Raw genomic sequence first — 20727 nt, 5'->3', positions numbered from 1 at the left:
ACACCCACATACACCACATACCCATACCACAACATACACACCAACATAACAACAACATAACAACACATAAAACATACACAAAACACATACACAACATACCACACATACACACACATACACTCACACACACACACACACATACACACACACATACACACAACTTCACACAACACACATCCACATCCACATCCACATCCCATCCACTCACACCCAAAAAATCAACTCGCACACGCATATGCACATCCCATAGGCACACGCATATGAAACCCACTGCAAAAAAACGCAACATGCACCGCACATCACCGCACTTTCCCACACATACAGCCCAGGGCACGTAAAATTTTCGGAAAAACACGCACAACCGGGCCCAAAACCCAAAAAACCACACGGCAAAATAAAACCAACGCACTTTTGCACGAAGGGCACACTCATAAACAACAATACATACACTAAAAAATTTAAAAAATTGATTATTGTTAAATTCAGGAAAAATACACAGACAAGAAAACAGAAACAACACCTTTGCACCTTTTTAAATTTAAAATATTCCATGAAATTTGAAATAAAATACCATGATTTTCTTTTTTTTGTTCCAGGAGAGTAATGAAAACAAGAGTGCCTCTAAATGGGCCAGCAGGGAGAAGGCCCCCACCCCCCGCTGGGACTGGGGGGGGGGAAAGGGGGGGTGGGGGGGGGGAGGGGGGGGGGGGGGGAGGGGGTTTTGGGGGGAAAACTGAAAAGCCTGCCCACGCAAAAGACTTGCACAAAAGCAGGAATTTTGTGGCCTAGGCACAGAAGCAAGGGAAAAAGCAAAAAAAATGGAAAAGTAATTTTTTTATTTTATTTATTGTTTTAATCTTTGTTTCACTGTGTTGAGTATATTTATTTTTTCATTTATTTTTTTATTTGTTTATTTTGCTTTGACGGTGAATGGAAATCTTGCAAATGCAAAGGAAATTTATTCCCCTTTTCCCCCTTTTTCGATCCACAGAAGTTTTTAACAAAAAACCGAATTTAAAAAGAGAGGGCCCGAAGCGGCCTAAAAAGTAGGAAGCGGAAAGAGGACAGAGAAAGAAAGCAGAATCAGAGGCAGAAGCGCTAAGGGAGATGGTAACAGATCTCACAGAGGGAAAAGTGGCGCAGACAACCAAGGTGAGTGTGTGGCTGTTTTTTTTAATTCCAGCGATCTTTCTCTCTCTCTTATTCTCTTCCTCTCCCTCTTCATCTTCTTCTTCCTCTTCCTCTTCTTCTTCTTTCCCCTTTTTCCCCTTCTTCCTTTCTCTTCCTCTTTTTTCTTCCTCTTCTAACCCTTTCCCTTCTTCTCCCCCTTCTTCTTCTCTTCCTTCTTTTCTTTTTTTTCCTCTTTCACCCTTTTTTTTTCTCTTTTCTCCCTTTTCCTTCCTTCTTTCCCTTTCTCTTTCTTTTATTTTTTCCTCTTAAAATCTTCCCTCCTGTTTCCCCTTCCTCTTCCTCTCCTCTTCTTTTTCCTCTTCCTCTTTCCCCCCCCCTTCTCTTCCTTTCCCCTACCCCCTTCCTTTTTCCTCTTTTTCCTCTTCCTCTTCCTCTCTCTTTCCTCTTCCTTTTCTTTCTTCTTCCCCTCTTCTTCTTCCTCCCTCTTTCTTCCCCCTTCCCCTTTCCCCCCTTTTTTTTCCCCTTTTTTTCTTCTTTTCCTTGTCCTCCTCCTTTTCCCTTTTTCCCCCTTCCCTTTTTTCCTTCTTTCCTTTTCCCCTTCCTCCCTTCTCTCGTCTCTGTCTATTTCTCCCGTCTCTTCTGTTTCTTCCCTTTTTCTTCTCTTTTTTCTCTGGGCTCTGTCTGTTTCCTGTCTCTGTCTGTTTCTCTGTCTCTGTCTGTTTCCTCTGTCTCTGACTGGTTCTCTGTCTCTGTCTTTTGTCTGTCTGTCTGTCCCGTCTGTCTGTCTCTTTCTATCTATCTGCGTCTACTTTTGCTATCTGTCTGTCTGTCTACTGTCTGTCCCGTCTGTCGGGCTGTCCTCTTTTCTCAATGTCGCTGTCCTCTCTTCTCACGGGCTCCTCTCTCTGTCTCTCTGTTCTCGTTCTCTGTCCTTTTCTGTCTCTCTCTCTTTCTCTCTCTCATCCTCTCTTCCTCTTCCCTTCCTCCCTCTCACTCTCTCCTTCCTCTCTCTCCTCGCCTCCTCTCTCTCTCTCCTCTTTCTCTCAATCTCCTCTCCCCTCCCCTTCTCCTCTCCCTCTCTACTCTCCTCCCCTCCCCTCCCCCTCTCCCCTCACTCCTCCTCCCCCCTCTCCCTCCCCCTCCCCCTCCCTCCTCCTTCTCCTCCTCTCTCCTCCTCGCTCCTCCTCCTCCTCCTCCTCCTCCTCCTCCTTCTTCTCCTTCATCCTTCTCCCTCTCCTTCTCCTCTCCTTCTCTGCTCCTTCCTCCTCCTCCTCCTCCTCCCCTCCTCCTCCTCCTCCTCCTCCTCCTCCTCCTCTCTCCTCTCCTCCTCCTCCTCCACCTCCTCCTCCTCCTCTCTCCCTCCTCCCTCCACCTCTGCCTCCTCCTCCTCCTCCTCCTCCTCGCCTCCTCCTCCTCCTCCTCCCTCTCCCTCTCCTCTCCCTTCCACTCTCCCCCTCTCTCTTCCACTCTCCCCCTCTCCTCCCTTCCACTCTCCCCCTCTCTCTTCCACTCTCCCCCTCTCTCTTCCACTCTCCCCCTCTCTCTTCCACTCTCCCCCTCCCCCACCTGTCTCTCTCTCTCTCTCTCTCTCTCTCTCTCTCTCTCTCTCTCTCTCTTCTCTCTCTCTCTCACTCTCACTCTCACTCTCTCTCTCTCTCTCTCTCTCTCTCTCTCTCTCTCTCTCTCTCTCTCTCTCTCTCTCTCTCTCTCTCTCTCTCTCTCTCTCTCTCTCTCTCTCTCTCCCTCTCTCCTTCTCTCTCTCTCACTCTCACTCTCATTCTCTCTCTCTCTCTCTCTCTCTCTCTCTCTCTCTCTCTCTCTCTCTCTCTCTCTCTCTCTCTCTCTCTCTCTCTCTCTCTCTCTCTCTCTCTCTCTCTCTCTCTCTCTCTCTCTCTCTCTCTCTCTCTCTCTCTCTCTCTCTCTCTCTCTCTCTCTCTCTCTCTCTCTCTCTCTCTCTCTCTCTCTCTCTCTCTCTCTCTCTCTCTCTCTCTCTCTCTCTCTCTCTCTCTCTCTCTCTCTCTCTCTCTCTCTCTCTCTCTCTCTCTCTCTCTCTCTCTCCTTCTCTCTCTCTCCTCTCTTCTCTCTCTCACTCTCACTCTCACTCTCACTCTCACTCTCTCTCTCTCTCTCTCTCTCTCTCTCTCTCTCTCTCTCTCTCTCTCTCTCTCTCTCTCTCTCTCTCTCTCTCTCTCTGTCTCACTCTGTCTCACTCTGTCTCTCTCTCTCTCTCTCTCTCTCTCTCTCTCTCTCTCTCTCTCTCTCTCTCTCTCTCTCTCTCTCTCTCTGTCTCTCTCTGTCTCTCTCTCTCTCTCTCTCTCTCTCTCTCTCTCTCTCTCTCTCTCTCTCTCTCTCTCTCTCTCTCTCTCTCTCTCTCTCACTCACTCTCACTCTCTCACTCTCTCACTCTCTCTCTCTCTCTCTCTCTCTCTCTCTCTCTCTCTCTCTCTCTCTCTCTCTCTCTCTCTCTCTCTCTCTCTCTCCTCTCCCTCTATCATTAAAGGTATCAATGTTTTTATAAGAATCTGGGTAATCTCCTGTAGTATATCTTATATTTTATGCATTGGATAGTTAGGTTTAGCAGGTGTTCTGTGTGTACACCTGTTGTGGACACCTGTTTTGGAGTCTTTCCGCTTCGTAGATGATGACATGGCTTAGTACTGCTGTGAATTTTAGTGAGGAAGTGTGACCCGGCATAATCAAGATGTTGTATAAGTTGTTGCCTGAAGTTTGTTGGTAGGAATAACGTTAAGTATATTCGTTGGACGTTTTTGTCTCTTGGTTGTTATTTTTTCTCCTCTTTTGTATTGAAAGGAATGGAAAACTGGAAGGCATGTGACAAGGTTTTCTTAATACTCATACTCGGATTAGACAACTTTTCCTTTAGCTTTAGTTGATGAAAATTATATAAAGGAATGATCTTTCTGCAATCTTTTACATCATGATACCCCATTTATTCTGTTTAATATTAGTATTAGTATATGGTGATTGTAAGACAGTTTTGTAGAAAGAAAGAGAGAAAAGTGTGCATTGGATAAAGTGACGACTCCTCTGAGTAACATAACAAGTTTGGTACGTTAGTCCAGCTTTAGGTGACTCAGCTGTGTGCCCTTGCCTCACTTCCTCCTCAAGCTTGGAGTGCTTCATTGAGGCACATATATGAGCATTTGCGTTATTTTGCTTGTATTACTTCAGAAGCCTCTATCTTGAAATTATATATTTTGCGTTATTTTGCTTGTATTACTTCTGAAGCCTCTATCTTGAAATTATATATTTTGTGTTATTTTGCTTGTATTACTTCTGAAGCCTCTATCTTGAAACTATATATTTTTAGCATTTATTTTATCACTTTTCTTTGTCCAGTTGCAAGTTTGTTTTTTCATGGGTATCAGCTGTTTGGTCTGTGTGCTTCTCATGAGCTGCTGATAATCTGGGTTGCAGGTACTCTCACTGAAGGAAGAACTTCTCATGGATAATTGTTTGGGCTTACAACTATCACGTTTAATCCACTCGTGTTTATATCTTCCGGTGCCATAGCACACCACACACTGAGTGGGGTGTGGAGTCAGCTGCTTGAGGGAAAACCTAGATTTACCCTTATCTTTATGCTCTTGGCTGCACGATTAATGAAAAGTTAGGTAATGAAGCCAAAGGGTGGTTTTAAGCCTACTTTTGAAGGGCTGTTTCTAATCAGTTATGGCAGCTAGGGCCAAACAAACACAATTAAGAACAGGCTAGTCAAGTGTGAAGGCCTGCCAACTATCACGAATTTTAAGATCTTTCTCATTCTTTTTTGAGCTTCAACAATTTTAACCATTGGTAATGCATAATAATTCTTACATGCTCAAACCAAGTTACTCTAACAATCATGCATATATTTATTGACTAATAATTATTAGTTTATGGATATATGCATGGTTTTTAGTATGATGATTATTAGTCTATAAATACATACACATTATGATAAGTGAAAGTTTCTTCAAATGAATTTTCTTATTTGCGTGTATCATTGACTGTGTGTGTGAATTTTCAATCAAATGTCTTTTCATTTTCATTGTGGATTTTTAGGAGTTCTGTTTCTTGTATAGACATTTATCCCTACAATCCGAATGATGTGACCATCATGTCATGAAAAAAAATTTGGCTAGGGGTGTGTGATGGGAACAAGCAGCAAGCAGCACACCATGCGTGTCCGCTTGCATATGCCCAATGCCCTTATTCAGGGCCATGTGAAGACAGTTAAGCATCTGGAACCAGTGTACTAAGAATCCCAAATGAAATTTTTGTAGTCTGAACATTACAGTGATAAAAGTGAAACTTGAGACATGATGGTGTTGCATGATTTCACATGTGGAAAGAAAAAATTATATGTGTGTGTGTGCTCGACCATATATTTGCATATTTGTTGTGAGTGTATGAGTGTATGAGCGTATTAACGTATGAGCGTGCGTGCATGCATGCGTCTGTCTGTCTGTCTGTCTGTCTGTCTGTCTGTCTGTCTGTCTGTCTGTGGGTGTGTTTGCTTGTGCGTATGCTTATGTGTATGCCAAGATAGGAGTGTATGCTAATTTGCGCTATTTGTGTAGGATTACAAGAAATGCTTCAATCTTCATGTATGGGAAAAACTTGGATGTGACCTTTATGGCCAACTATTTGATGAATGACTTATTATTCCATGTTGTGTGAATTAACATGAACAAAAAGGACACGATAATGCTAGATTGTGATGCATAATCCAAACAGTGGAAAAGTGTTTCCCTTATAACTTTCTACATAAACCTAATGGCAAATTCCTGCCAATCTAGTAAGAGATAGCTATTAGATACAATAGTATCTAGTGGCTTCAGAATCAAGGTAAAATAACCTATCATTAATTATTTGGAATAGCAAGAAAACATTATTTTGTTTTTTGTTCATGATTTCAGAAAATTAAAATTGAAACTGGGAATGAAACGTAGAACATAATGAATCTGATTAATAGAAAAAGAAAAAGAAAAGCATTTGCTTTATGTCTTATTCAAGATTTGATTTAATGATGTTCAAGTAAATGGTTAATCAGAAATATAATTTGCATATTTATAAACTGATTACTGAGATAAAATCAATATCAGATTTAAGATGTGTTCTCTACTTTTTTCTTGTGGGTTATTTAAAAGGAGAGCTTTTAACATCCAGTGTTAAATGTGTATTACTGGATTAGTGAAAGAACAGTCAACAGGAATGAAAGTGTTTTACATATTTTGGAATCTTAGATTATCTTGTTTTAATAATTTTCCTGAGGTATGATCTAAGAATTTGTTATGTAAAGGTATAGAAACTTTGATGAGGTTATAATTTCTTCTAGATGAGCTTTGGCACTGTAGATTGCTATTAAAGATGGGGAAATATTTGATTATATAAATATGTATAATGATCACGAATCCATTTTCAAAGACTTGTTAAGAGTAGGATTTGCATTGATTTTGGTGGTTAATGATGGTAATCAAAGTGTGATTTTGTTGATAGAGTCAGATCGGAAATAGACTTTGCCAGAATATTTGATGAAGCTTAATAATACATTTTTCAATTTTTTAAATGAAAAAAGATATCTTTAAAAACTTTGTCTCTGATATTCTATATGTAGAAGTGTGATGGATGTTTAGAACAATATTGCTTTAATATAGAAGGTACTTTGATTCGAGAAAACCACTTGTTTGTTTAAGGACTGAATGCAATATTCAGCTATTTAGGTTATTCAGAATAGTACTACGTACCTCCTGTATCTCAGGGTGACTGCACTTGCTTCCTTGTGTGGAAGTTGTGCCTTCATGTCCTTGAGTAGTGTTATAGTTAATGCTAGGAGGGCATTCAGTCAGGCAAGGGTGGCTCTGCCAGTATCAGAGGCCAGGACAGACAAGGGAGATGAAGGTGTAGAAATCAGTCTGAATCCTCAGAATTGCTACTGTTGTTCTTTGTTTTTTCTCTTGGTGATTGTTTTCATACTTTAAATTGCTGTCTCTGTTAGCTCTTTCTTGTTATTGCACCTGTCATGTCTGACAGACATGACAGAACAGAACACATGTATTAACCACTATATATAGATAGTAAAAGGTGCATTATATTGATTTTGTCACAGATCCATTGTTATTCCAAGTGCCATTGTTATGAGTAATCAAAGATATTGCATTCCTCACAGATTGAGAGTCTCCAGAGACAGTTAAGGGCTGCCTCAAGTGAAGTAGACTCACTCCATGAATTGAAATCTGCTCTGCTGGGGGAGAGAGACAAGCAGGAAGCAGAGGCCTCCAAACTGCTAACTGAATATCAGAAAACAAGAGAAGAGTTAGAACAGATTAAGGTTTCGAGTGCAAAGAAAATTGAGCTGCTGCAGAAGACTTGGGAAAAGGAAAAACACATTTTACAGGTGACCTATTGTTTTGTTATTTTTATAAGGTAACCTCTAATGATGAGAATTCTCACTGTTGTACTGAATGACATGCCAGTGAATAACTTTTTAGTGAGCACAACTTAGAGCAGAATCAAGTTCCCATATTGGACCTCATCCTGGTGTGAAGGGTGTTTAGCCATGATATAATAGGATGTCACCCCATCTTGAGTAGTTTAAACTAAATAGTTATATTATGGTCAGGTATGTGCCTATTCAAATAAAATAATAAAATCCTTTTAGACTTGACTCATGCTTTTCTCTCCTTTGTATCTTGTCTCCTGTCTCATACTTCCTCCTGTCACCTATCTTCTCAGCCTCTCTGTTCTCTGTCCTTTAATCTATGTATTTTACTCTCTCTCATCTCATTGCTTGCATTCCTTTCTATTTCTTACTACATTTAAACTTTTTTCTTTATCTATTTCTCTTTCAGTACCTTTTGTTTTATATTTTATCTCCATTCTCCGTTTCTTCTCTTTCTTCTTTTCTGCCTTTGCCTCGCTTTCCCTTCCACTCTCTATATCCTCTCCTGTCTCATATTTCTATTGACCATTTCTTCTCACCTTTTCCAGGAGAAAGTGGAGAACCTTGAAGCTCAGAATAGTCAAGTGGATATTTTGAAGACCAAATGTAAGAAGCTTGTTCAGGAGAAAGCAGGGCTGGAGGAAGAGCTAAAAAAACAGCAAGTCCTAGTGTCAAAAGGTGTCAAAATGCAAGGAGAAGTTTTAGCCCTTAAAGAAGAGAAGAAGGCTGCTGACATCATACTCGAGACCACACAGAAACAGAAGAAGGCCCTTGAGGACAAGTTAAAATCCTTTGAGAGCCAAGTCACAGACCTAAAGAAGGCAAAAGAGAGGGACGAGAAAAATTCCAAAATGGAACTTGGCAAAGTACAGGAGTTGGAGGAAAGGTTGAGAGAGAAGGATTTGGCTTTATCAGAAGCTGAAACTAAGCTGAAGAATTTAAATATTAAACTTGAAGATATGGAGTGTGCTAAACATCAGCTAGAGGAAACTGCTAGAGAAGCCAAGGAGAATTCTGAGAAGAATGAAGCTGATGGAACAAAGCTAAAAGATGATCTTAATGAAGCTTTAGAGAAGTATAAACACCTTGCAAGTGAATTTGATGATTTTAAGGCCAAGCACAGTGAGCAAATAGAAGTGTATACCAAAGAGATTGAATATTTAAAGTCAACAATGGAGAAAAAGATGGAAGAGAGCAGAGTACATTCAGAATTAGAGTTGGAAAAGTTTAATGAAGAAAAGGGAGAACAGTTCAAACAGTTTGAGGAGGAGCATCAGGCCTTGAAATTAAAAGAACAGAATTTGACAGAAGAAAATTCACAATTGAAGGATAATATAGAGCAATTAAAGGCTAGCTGTCAAAAACTGGAAGAAAAGATTTCAGAGTCAGAAAGACAGCTTAAAGAAAAAGATACACTCAGTGCAGATCTCCTACAGAAATATCAAGCCAAAGAATCTGAAAATGTTAGTCTTGCTGAAAGCAAGGACAAAGTGGAAGAATTGATGGTGCAGGTAAAGGAATTTACTGTGGAAATCAATAAACTTAATGAAGAAAATAAGGCTTTGCTTGATAAGTGTAACAGTCTAGAAACAGAGACATCTCATTGGAAGGAAAAGTTGGCAGAAGCACAGATGGAAAAGCAAAATCTTGAAACTGAACATTCCAAGGCTGCTGGAGAAAAGGGAAGATATCAGGAAATTGCTGATGAATACAAAGAAAAAGTAGATAGGTTAAATGGAGACATAGAGAACCTAAAATCTGAGAACAGCAAACTAATTGCAGATGCATCAGATGTAAATGATACACTGAAAGATGTCCAGGAAACTGTGTCTTCAATAACATTATCTTTTAAGGAAGTTTATCCCATTATGAGTGAGTCTTTCATTTCTTCAACTTCTGACAATCTCTTAGCAAGACTGAAAGGTATTCAAGAGCTTTTAGGTGAAATTGGCAAGAAGCGGGAGAGCTTTAGTCCAGAAGAGTGGGTAAAGACTGTCACAAGTTCACTTGAACAGTTCCAGAACAGCTTCCAGGTTATTGTTCAGTCTAAGACCAAGGTATCTGAAAAGTCTTGTGAAGATTGTTTTGGTAGTTTAAGCAAAAGTTTTATAGATGTTTACAAAATTACATTGTCTATCTTGGATCTCCCTGAAAACTCAGTCCTCGAAGAGAAATGCCAACAGATCACCTCATCACTTTCAAAGCTGTGTGAAGGTTTGAGTAAAGATTTGGAAATGGCAAATCAGATGAGTGAAGAAGTGAAAAAGTATACCCAAGAAAGAGAGGCATTGCATGAACAGATACATAAAGTAAGTGAAGAAGCTGACAGTAAGATCAAAGAGGTGTCTGTCCATCTTGAGAACACATTAAAAGAAAAGAACTGTGAGTTAGAGAACAAAAAGGAAATTATTGCTGAGCATGAGAAGACTGTGAAGAAGCTAGAGAAAGCATTAGAGGAGGGGAAAGCATCATTTGAAAAACTGTCAGCAGAACATAAAGAGAAATTGTCTGTTTTAGAAGAAAAGTTAACCATGAAGGAAAAAAGACTTGGTGAATTAGAGACACAGATAACGTCAGGTGACAGCCAGAAAGAGGAGATTGTCAGTAACTTAAGAAAGCAATTAGAGAATATTGCAGAAGAAAAGGCAAACTTGGACAAAAAATTAGAGGAAGTTATTGTACAGAAGGAGCATATGGAGAAGTCACACAGAGACCAGAGTGAGGAAATGGCCAGCTTGCGGAAGAAAGGGGAGGAACTGACCTCTGAATGCAACTCCCTCCAAAAGGAAAAGGAGGCTGTGGCAAATAGCCTGGAAGATGTGAAGAGGGAGTTCACAACTAAGGAGAAGATCTATCAAGACGAGAAGCATGAGTTGGAGAAGAAAATCGTCCTGCTATCTGAAGAGAAGATCAGTTTAGAAAAGGAATTTGCCACCATGAGTCAAAGCAGGAAGTCCAATGAAGAAGACTTCAGCTCAAAGAGAAAAGAACTCGAGGAACAAATCCATAATATCACAGAGGAAAAGGCCAGCCTAAAGGGGGAACTTGAGGACAGGAAGAGAGAAAATACAACTCTTCAAGAAAATATTCAGGAGCTGGAGAAGAAGTTAGAGAATCTCGGCTCTGAAGTGGGGCAGTTGCAAGAAAAGGTCAAAGATAGAGAGATAGAGATAGAGGTTAGTGTGTGAAACTATTTGTTGTTTTTGATTTATTATTCATTTACTTATTTATTTTTGTGAAAATTTAATGGATCTTCATGGAGTATCTTATCTGTATATTCAACAAACTAATATATGTATGTATATATAAATAAGATAATTTATTTATATATAGATAATAATTTATTTATATATAGATAATCATTTATTTATTGCCAAATTTTAAGAGCTGCTTCATATTCATTTGTTGTTATTGTTGTTTTAGTTCCTGAATATCCTCTTGGGTTCCATAACTGAATTAAATTTACAGCAGAAATTTTTAAAATTCCAAAAGCGTATTCTTGTTTATATATCAGTTAACATTGGTAGATATTCCCTACCTTAAGTTGCTGCCCAGTATGTTGTGTGTTATAAGCTTTATTTTAGAATTTACCTCAGAATTAAGTTAATTTCCTTCTAAGCATTTAGTAAATATCTTCATATACTTTTTCCAAGACACTAAGACAGGAGAAAGAGGCATCGGACAAAGAAGTGAAGGAAGCCGAAAATCAGAGGCTGCAGCTCAACTCATCACTGGAAACATCCGCTAACAGATGCGAGGAACTTCTCACTGAGCTAAACCAAATGAACAATGTTCTGCGTGAGCGTGGGGAGAGAATATCCCGGCTAGAAGCAGCAAACAAAGAGAAAACCGAACAGCTTGAGGCAACTTCTAAACAGCTTCAGGAACTACAAAATAAGGTAAGAATTTTCTTCAAGTTTTGATAAGGGTTACTGTTTATGGTATACAGTCGATAGAGGCATTACATAAATACAAGTGAATGATTGTAATTATTAACAAATGCACATGAGTGAAGTGTGATGTTATGCGTATTTTGTGGTATTTTATGTACACTGCCAGATTCCTGCATATGTTCAACACAGGACAATTAGGTGTATGAGAAATTCTCTTATAAATGTAGAGGAGGTTAGCAGGGGTTATAGGGTACAGATTTATGATTTTAGTAGTGTTTATGTTTTTTATGATGAATCTATTATATGTGCCATTATTATTACAGATGTCTAGTAGTGAAGCAGAGCTAGCCAGCAAGCAGGAGCAGCTCCAGACAATTACAGAAAAACTTCAGTCGTTCAGCAATGATTCTCCCCTGCCTGCAACTGCTCCAGACAATCAGCAACTGGAAAAACTTGAAGAGCAAATCAAGGAGCTTCAGCAAGAGAGGGATGTTCTAAAAAAGGTGAATAAAGTCAGAGGAAATGTACTGCTTTTTAGTAACACATTAATTTTGTTATTGAATACTCATGTATCTATATTACATAGTTATGCATTTATATATTAATACATTTGCTCATGAACAGACAATCCAAGGTTTAGAGAGTGAGTTGTCTTCGGCCCGTGAGTCAGCCAACCAGGCTCAGGATGCGCAGAGCGAGGCCTATGAGCACAAGCACAATCAGTCGAGCAGAGGACACCCAACGCATGAAGGAACTGGAAGACACGTTTGAGGAGAGGTATATGAAGGTAAGAGATTACAAGTCTTTTAACAGTTACTATATTCATTATTTTTTTTGGAGAAAAAGAGTATATTATATGTTTTCTTTTGTTAAAATTGATACCCAGTACTAAACTATTTTGCTGCAAAAATCATTGAAATCCCTAATCTGTCATGAAAATTATGTCTACACAGTTTACACAGTTTACAGCGAGATACAAAATCCAGAACCCCATTAGTATTGGTTATTCATTGCCTTCTTCACCATAGCTGAAGAGCGTTGCCATTAAACTGAAGAAACGGGTAGCAGAACTCACAGCCCAGCTCAACTCGTCGGAGGAATCGCGCACTAGATTAGCCACTGAAAAAGATGACCTTAAGAAGAAGTTTGACATGGGAGCCAAAGATAGCATGAAAACTGTGTCAAAGAACATACAGGTATACTTCTTGAGTGGAAGTGATGGATATAACTGTAATTACCTTCATCATTTCTAGTATCTTTTTATTACAGTCCCTGAAATTTATATTATCATCTTCAGCTACAGAATGATTTATAACTATCCTATATCCTATCACACAGGCTCTTCAGGGTGAGATTGACAGATTGCAAGATGAAGTAGACAGCAAAGTAAAAGAACTCAAGGATACCGGAAAACAGCTTATGGCAGCGACTGAACAACTAGCAGCTGCAAAGTCTGATTTGGCAAAGATGCAGGAGGAAAATGCTGTTATATATCGTACAGTAAAGGTAATACGTGTCTTGTAGCAAGATTATCTATTTCATCTTTTTATTTTTTTAAATTTGAAAAAAAACATGATATTCTACTTATTCCTGCATTATCATCTCTTCCTGTTCCTCCTTCTCTCCCCTTCCAGTTCCTCCTCTCCCCCTTCCACTTCCTCCTCTCTTCCCCTTCCACTTCCTCCTCTCCCCCTTCCACTTCCTCCTCTCCCCCTTCCACTTCGTCCTCTCCCCCTTCCACTTCCTCCTCTCCCCCTTCCACTTCCTCCTCTCCCCCTTCCACTTCCTCCTCTCCCCCTTCCACTTCCTCCTCTCCCCCTTCCACTTCCTCCTCTCCCTCTTCCACTTCCTCCTCTCCCCCTTCCACTTCCTCCTCTCCCCCTTCCACTTCCTCCTCTCCCCCTTCCACTTCCTCCTCTCCCCCTTCCACTTCCTCCTCTCCCCCTTCCACTTCCTCCTCTCCCCTTCCACTTCCTCCTCTCCCCCTTCCACTTCCTCCTCTCCCCCTTCCACTTCCTCCTCTCCCCCTTCCACTTCCTCCTCTCCCCCTTCCACTTCCTCCTCTCCCCTTCCACTTCCTCCTCTCCCCTTCCACTTCCTCCTCTCTCCCCTTCCACTTCCTCCTCTTCCCCCTTCCACTTCCTCCTCTCCCCCTTCCACTTCCTCCTCTCCCCCTTCCACTTCCTCCTCTCCCCCTTCCACTTCCTCCTCTCCCCTTCCACTTCCTCCTCTCTCCCCCTTCCACTTCCTCCTCTCCCCCTTCCACTTCCTCCTCTCCCCTTCCACTTCCTCCTCTCTCCCCTTCCACTTCCTCCTCTCCCCCTTCCACTTCCTCCTCTCCCCCTTCCACTTCCTCCTCTCCCCCTTCCACTTCCTCCTCTCCCCCTTCCACTTCCTCCTCTCCCCTTCCACTTCCTCCTCTCCCCCTTCCACTTCCTCCTCTCCCCCTTCCACTTCCTCCTCTCCCCCTTCCACTTCCTCCTCTCCCCCTTCCACTTCCTCCTCTCCCCCTTCCACTTCCTCCTCTCCCCCTTCCACTTCCTCCTCTCCCCCTTCCACTTCCTCCTCTCCCCCTTCCACTTCCTCCTCTCCCCCTTCCACTTCCTCCTCTCCCCTTCCACTTCCTCCTCTCCCCCTTCCACTTCCTCCTCTCCCCCTTCCACTTCCTCCTCTCCCCCTTCCACTTCCTCCTCTCCCCCTTCCACTTCCTCCTCTCCCCCTTCCACTTCCTCCTCTCCCCCTTCCACTTCCTCCTCTCCCCCTTCCACTTCCTCCTCTCCCCCTTCCACTTCCTCCTCTCCCCCTTCCACTTCCTCCTCTCCCCCTTCCACTTCCTCCTCTCCCCCTTCCACTTCCTCCTCTCCCCCTTCCACTTCCTCCTCCCCCCCTTCCACTTCCTCCTCTCCTTCCCCTTCCCCTCCCCCTTCCTCTCCCCCTTCCTCCTTCCCCACTCCTCCCCCTTCCTCCTTCACCACTCCTCCCCTCCATCTCCTCCTCCTCCTCCTCCTCCTCCTCCTCCTCCTCCTCCTCCTCCTCCTCCTCCTCCTCCTCCTCCTCCTCCTCCTCCTCCTCCTCTTCCTCCTCCTCCTCTTTCTCCTCTTCCTAAACTTAGTGACTGATGTATATTTCTTTGAACACTGGCAGAGCCTAGAGGAAACAATCGCCACACAGGAAAGCGTCACCTTGAGCTTGCGGGGGCAGGTTGCTAGCTTGGAGGAGCGCATAGCAGCTGAGGTGCAGCAGCAACACACCCTCGAGGAACGCAGGAGGAAGGCTGATGAACAGATTGAGGAGGAGAGACAGAAAATTTCGCAGCTCACAAGGGAACTGGATGAAGCAAAGCAGGCAAGTTGTAGTTATAGTGTTTGGGGGAAGAGAGAGAGGGAAGAAGAGGGTGAGGGAGAGAGGGAAAGGTAGGAAGAGGGTGAAGGGAAAGATAGGGGAAGAGACAAGGAAAAGGAGGGAAAGAGAGGGGGGGGAAGCTGGAAGTGAAGGAAGAGGGAGAGGGAAAAGGAAAGGGAAGGATTTTATTTTTAGACTAGATGCTTTGAGGGAATCTAAATCTAAAAGTACATTTAGGTACAATGCATGTATGTGTACATACATTTGCATGCTCTTTTGTTCTCAGCACACTGTCTCTATGTTACTATTTTGATAATAGGGACTCTTCAGACTTTCCTTCTGTTAAACATTTATGCTCATTAATTTCTTTTCTAAACATCCCCAGGACAGTAAAACAAAGAGCCTGATGGACCTGGAAATGCGGGACTACGAGCTGACGGTAAGCGAACTCCAAGGCCAGCTGGCAGAGAAGGACACCAATATTGCTGAGCTGCAGGGAGAGATCGAGAGAGAGAAGAGACGATCGGGGAGTCTGCAGGATCAGCTGGTTCATCTTTCCACTCAGGAAGCCACCGAAAGAGAGAGAGCAGAGAAGATGAAGGTCTGGATATGTGCAATATGATTTGTGTGTGGAAGGCATCTTTGTTTTCTGTTCTTTTGGTAATCTATTTTGATCGAACTAGTTGAATCCATTTTGATTTTCTTTTTCTCATATTATTTTCTTTGTCAACTTGTGTTTGAAAGTTGCAAGGAATAGGTGTAGAGAAATTTTTTTCCTACCTTTCATGCAATGCTGATAAGTACCAACCAACATATACGTATTTCCTTGCACATGTAAATATTTGGCATATGGTTTTATAAATAAACTTGCATGGTGTAATGCACGGCCCTTTGGTTGTTTTTAGCCCAAATTAACAGCATCCCTGTCTCCTTATTCTGTGCACTCAGAAACTTCTCCTGGATCACAAGACGCAGTTAGCTGAGCTGCGACAAGTGCAGGATGTCCAGGCGGCCGTACAGGAGACAGACCGAGTCACAATTGAACAGCTTACCCAGGTTGGAGGCTGAATTGAGATGGGAGCATTATTGCTTCCACAAGACGCATTTAAGTTTTTTTGCAGTAGGAATTGATTTAAGAGCACTGTGATAGATTTAAGAATATGCTTAGATTGTCTTACTACATATTGAATATGATTATCAGTGGATGACATTTCTTTTTCTTTTTTACCCAGGAAGTTGAAAAGCAGAAATTAGTGTTGTCAGAAATTAGTATTGAAAAGACAAGACTAGAGGACTCTTTGAGGAAATCTAAAGCTGTGACTGATCATCAAGTATGTATCTCAGAAGTGTACATGCGAATACTGACAAAATAAACACAAAGACATTTAGGTACAAATACATGCTTATTTATACATACATTTACTTACTTTTTAACTATTTTTTGTCAATGTACTTTGTGATCGCATATATATTTTTTCTATTTAACAGATTGAAGTCTTAGAAGAACAACTTTCAAAACATAAAACTGAAGTAAGTCAGTTAACTTCAGAATTGAAGGCAGTTAAAGATGAATTTGAAGGTATGTAAGGATTTGATTTTTTCAATGAAGTAGTAAGCAATATGATATTCATTTGCACTAAGTTCTTCAAAAGATATTATATGATATAATTAAGAAAGAGTCATTATCTTCTCTATTTTCATGCAAAAAAATTTAACATCCTTGTGGCAGGATACAAAGTAAGGGTCCACAGTGTATTGAGACAAAAATCCAGAGCACCAGACATTGACGTGAATGAGCTGAAGACAGAGAGGGACCAGCTCCAGAGTGATTATGATGCAGCCCAGTTAAGAATACAACAGTTACAGTAAGTTGACCCATTTATGATTATGAAGTAGTATTATGTGGTAGTATTGTCTCATGGTACTTGCATGGCATAAAGTAGGTGAAATGGCACAAAATACCAAGAAAGGGTTAAAGGAGTTACTTTTTATTTGTTATCTCTTTCTTTGTCAAGTAATTTCTTGTACCAATCTTTTCTGAACACAAAGAAGGAACTTTACAGATATTATTTAATAAAAGAAACACAAAGGAAAAGCACTAGAGGTTTTGTAGCTTTTAGTTCCTTACAGAAGGAGTTGGATTTCACATTGCCTTAAATTTGTTTTCTTCCTCACAGATCTGAGATCTCTGCTGTGAAGGCAGAACTCAGCTACTTGCAGTCTGAGAAGGATGGACTTTTGCGCCAGGTGTCTTCCATCACTGAGGAATTGACCAAAAGGGAGTCATCCCATCAAGAGAAAGTTGCCAAACTGGAGAGTAAAATTGAGACTAAGACAGCAGAGTATCAGCTGATCATTGCCAACATGTCCATTCAAAATGAAACTATGAGTAATAGCTTTAAGGTAAGTTTTCAGGTTTTTATTGGTCTATATTTTCATTCATTTTCCTCACTCATATATTTTACACATACTTTATTATTCTATTTATTGTTTTATGCTATCAGAATACAAAGATTCAGAATGGCAGAGGTATCTAGACCAACATGTAGATCTAGACCTTGTAAAACACATTGCAGAAGCAACTTGAGACTCTTCGTGACACCCACACTCATGAGGTAGAGGATCTTACAAAGAAACTGGAAGAAACTGAGGACAAGCTTTGGCAGCTCAAGAACAATATTAATACTGTGCCAGCCCCTCCTGCAAATGCAAGCAACTCCCTTAGCCCATATGCAGGTGTCCCTCATACTAATCGTCATGAATTGGACACACACACCAATACTTCTCACCATAATCAGCACAGACGTCAGCACAGCCACGGCTCAGAGGAGAATAGGATTGATATCACTAACATGATCAGGGAAGAAGGAGAGGTAAGTACCTTCCTACCCTTCAAATTCCTTCTCTTTGTATCCTTGCTGGTGGGGACGGCTTGGGCAGCTTCTGCTCTCTCAGTCTTTCTTTCCTCCTTTTGTTTATTCTCTGTTTATTCTCCTTTTATGCATTGTCTTTGCAATGGGATTTCCACTCTGTCTCATGTTCATTTTTGTTTTGTGTTTTGAGCAAGTGCTTTTGATCTTTTATGGAGTATCTCTACTTTTGAAATTATGGATAATAAAATCCAAGTCAGAAAGTGATTTAACAGTTGTCATAATTATCTTTCAGATTTAAATATTTAAGAAGGACTATGAATAGTGTTATATAGTCCAATATTATTTTATTTTTAAACTATAAAAAATGCAGTTGTTTGAGGATTGGTAATTAAAGTGTGAAATATATTGAAGTTCAAATCATGGGCCCTAAGAGACTCCATTTAATGTTAACTGCCCAAATAATTGGTGATGCATGCTACTCTAATCTTCATTCTACACCCAAAGGATTACCATGATTTAGGAGACTATTTTACCTGCACCATTGTAGGGATCTGAGTGGGTGGAGCCTGTGCACCATTCCCCGGCTAGACCCATGGGATACAGCCCGCCACCCTTGGAGCAGCTCATAAACTCTCCCCTGCCCTCAGCCCTCAGTCAGCAACCCCCTCAAGATGACACGGTCAGCGTCACCAGTGTTGCCACTGATGCCACATTAAAGGAGATAGATAGGCTGGAGTCGAAGGTGAGATGGACCTCTGTAATCTGAAGGGACTCTCTGCAGTCTGTTTCTCAGGGATGGCCTTGGGTGTCGGTGTTTTTTAGAGTGAATGTGTGCATCTAATTGGGCCCAAAAATTCTGGTGGAGTTCAGGGAACATGAACTTGATAAAATGTAAGATTTTAGCAAAGAATATTTATTGCTGTTGGATTCTATTAGTGCAGTACATGATTTTATTGCTACTTGTGTGAGAAACTTGGGATATGGCTGAAAAGCAGTCTCAGGATTTGTAATGCTATCTCTGTAAATGGTTAAAAGGATGCAGTTTCTATTATATTTAACTGTTGAGTCCAATTTGTCCGTGTAATGTCCTGTGATTTGTTTTGTATTTCTTTCTGCTTTTTGTGTTGATAAAGGTACTGCCTAATTTTTTTCCCCCATTTATTGTGCTTTTTACTGTTTTTTTCTCGTGCAGAAATTAATAACACCTAATATTCATCCCTTTAGATGCCATGGATTCCATTAAAAAAAGTGATACAAGGATCTATAGAAAGATATTTTTCACAATGTTTGGGAAAATTTTTTGAGGACATGGACCAAAGACCTCATGAAGAGTGAAATCAGCTAATGAAAATACATACCCTCTTCATAATGAATGTCTTGCTGTCAAAGTTAGCTGATGTTGAATGAAAATGAAAACCATGAAAATAGGCTAATTACCCTAATGAGAAACGAAAAGGAAAAAAAGAAAAAGGGGGAAAAATATACATGTAAAAAATGTCCTTTTCTAGTCCCTAATTTCACTTTTTCCAATAGTTTAAAAGAACCAGTAGCTTTCCAGAAATGGCCCCTAATTCCCCCATTGCTCATTTTAATGCAAGGGTTAGCCTACTATGGTATCTTATGGTTGAATACTATGGATTAACTTGTAATCCCGTCTCGTTTTCTGATACTTGTGTCCTTGTTTGCTTTACCATTGCACTGAACATGTTTTTTTGTGTTTTGTTTTTTGTCTTTTAATTTATTTACACTTTAATTTTTTTTAAGCTTGACTAGTGGAACTGATAGCCTTTTGTTCTTGCTTATATATATATGTTATAAAATCTCAGATATTTTGAAAATGAATCCATAACCCTTAAAATTAGGAACAAAAATGTTAACAGTTATAAGTTTGAAATAATCAAAGACTTATTAAAAAGAAAATCTCTTAGGTTCCTTACATTACACTATATCTTAGTTAGGGTAATCCCTCTCTCCAGCCTTGGAACTTTAAAAAAAAAAAAAAAAATTATGTATAAGCCATTTCAAAAATGCGCTAGATCAATCTTAACAAAATAATTTTTGCTTTCTCAAATGTTTCTCAGACCTACAAAAATACATTCTAAATGATTAAAAATTGGCCTCATTTGTATAAATATGTATTCTCAGTGGATACACAATATTTTACATTTTGAAAATGATAGTTCGGTATAATAACCATTTTCTGAACACATTTACTTGATTTTTACCCAATTCAAAATTTAAGGAAGAACTTGTGAATCTTGTGAAGCATTTTTTACATCCAAAATGCCAGATGGTCCTCCAAAGAACAGAAGAATTAATAATGCACAATAAGGCTACTGTAGACATTCAAGCAAGATTTAACAGGAGAAGAGTCATGGAGAGGCCAAGACTTAGGTTATATATGTATATGTATATATATATATATATATATATATATATATATATATATATATATATATATATATATATATAATATATTTTCCAACCTCCTTACATTTGTGATTTCAGTTGAAATCAGGAGAGATGCGGATTCAGCAGCTGACCTCACTCTTGCATGAGTCTGAGGCAGAAAACGCCAAGCTGGCCCAACTGGCAGATGCTCTCAAGGAAGAAATCCGAAGATCGGCTCGTAATGAAAGCCGAGAAAAGCACATGGAAAATATGGAATATACCAAGAATGTGATATTGAAGGTTAGTTGTATTGCTGATATTAAATTTTCACTCTTGCTGCGATTTGCCTTAGTTCACCTAAAAACAACGCACATTTATCTGTTTGGGTTTTTACAATTTGTAACTTGTTCCCTTTTCTTGAATTCTGCTTTTGAAGTAACGTGAGATTTTATTTCATTGTGATTTTGCAGTCATGAACCAAGACACTGAGCCTATGATAATAGATTAACTTTGGTAGTAATTGATTAAACATTAAAGAATTAATTTATAAAGAATAAGGTTTTAGTGTGAAATATTTGTATTAGTTATTTACTGTATATCAAATAGTTAGATAGGAAACTGATAAGTTAAATGATTTTAAGTAAGAAAATGT

The 20727-nt window shown here is 40.2% G+C and overlaps 1 protein-coding gene across 1 annotated transcript in view; it reads left to right on the top strand.

Annotated features, from left to right (window-relative positions):
- The first annotated feature begins 1042 nt into the window (after window positions 1–1042).
- Window positions 1043–20727, top strand: part of LOC125037869 (GRIP and coiled-coil domain-containing protein 2-like) — a 22159-nt gene continuing 2474 nt past the window's right edge. Inside the window, exons 1-18 of the mRNA XM_047631110.1 lie at window positions 1043–1152; window positions 7304–7531; window positions 8125–10752; window positions 11230–11475; window positions 11793–11972; window positions 12140–12256; window positions 12498–12665; window positions 12808–12975; window positions 14614–14814; window positions 15197–15412; window positions 15760–15867; window positions 16044–16142; window positions 16300–16390; window positions 16541–16676; window positions 16989–17214; window positions 17388–17684; window positions 18232–18426; window positions 20193–20375. Of these exons, the coding sequence (XP_047487066.1) occupies window positions 1108–1152; window positions 7304–7531; window positions 8125–10752; window positions 11230–11475; window positions 11793–11972; window positions 12140–12256; window positions 12498–12665; window positions 12808–12975; window positions 14614–14814; window positions 15197–15412; window positions 15760–15867; window positions 16044–16142; window positions 16300–16390; window positions 16541–16676; window positions 16989–17214; window positions 17388–17684; window positions 18232–18426; window positions 20193–20375 (5532 nt within the window). The 5' untranslated portion in view covers window positions 1043–1107. The remainder of the gene's footprint in view (window positions 1153–7303; window positions 7532–8124; window positions 10753–11229; window positions 11476–11792; window positions 11973–12139; window positions 12257–12497; window positions 12666–12807; window positions 12976–14613; window positions 14815–15196; window positions 15413–15759; window positions 15868–16043; window positions 16143–16299; window positions 16391–16540; window positions 16677–16988; window positions 17215–17387; window positions 17685–18231; window positions 18427–20192; window positions 20376–20727) is intronic.

The sequence above is a fragment of the Penaeus chinensis genome, chromosome 24, assembly GCF_019202785.1.
Source record: "Penaeus chinensis breed Huanghai No. 1 chromosome 24, ASM1920278v2, whole genome shotgun sequence".
Lineage (NCBI taxonomy): Eukaryota > Metazoa > Arthropoda > Malacostraca > Decapoda > Penaeidae > Penaeus > Penaeus chinensis.
Note: the sequence above shows the minus strand (reverse complement) of the source record. Positions and strands in the feature narration are given on the sequence as shown.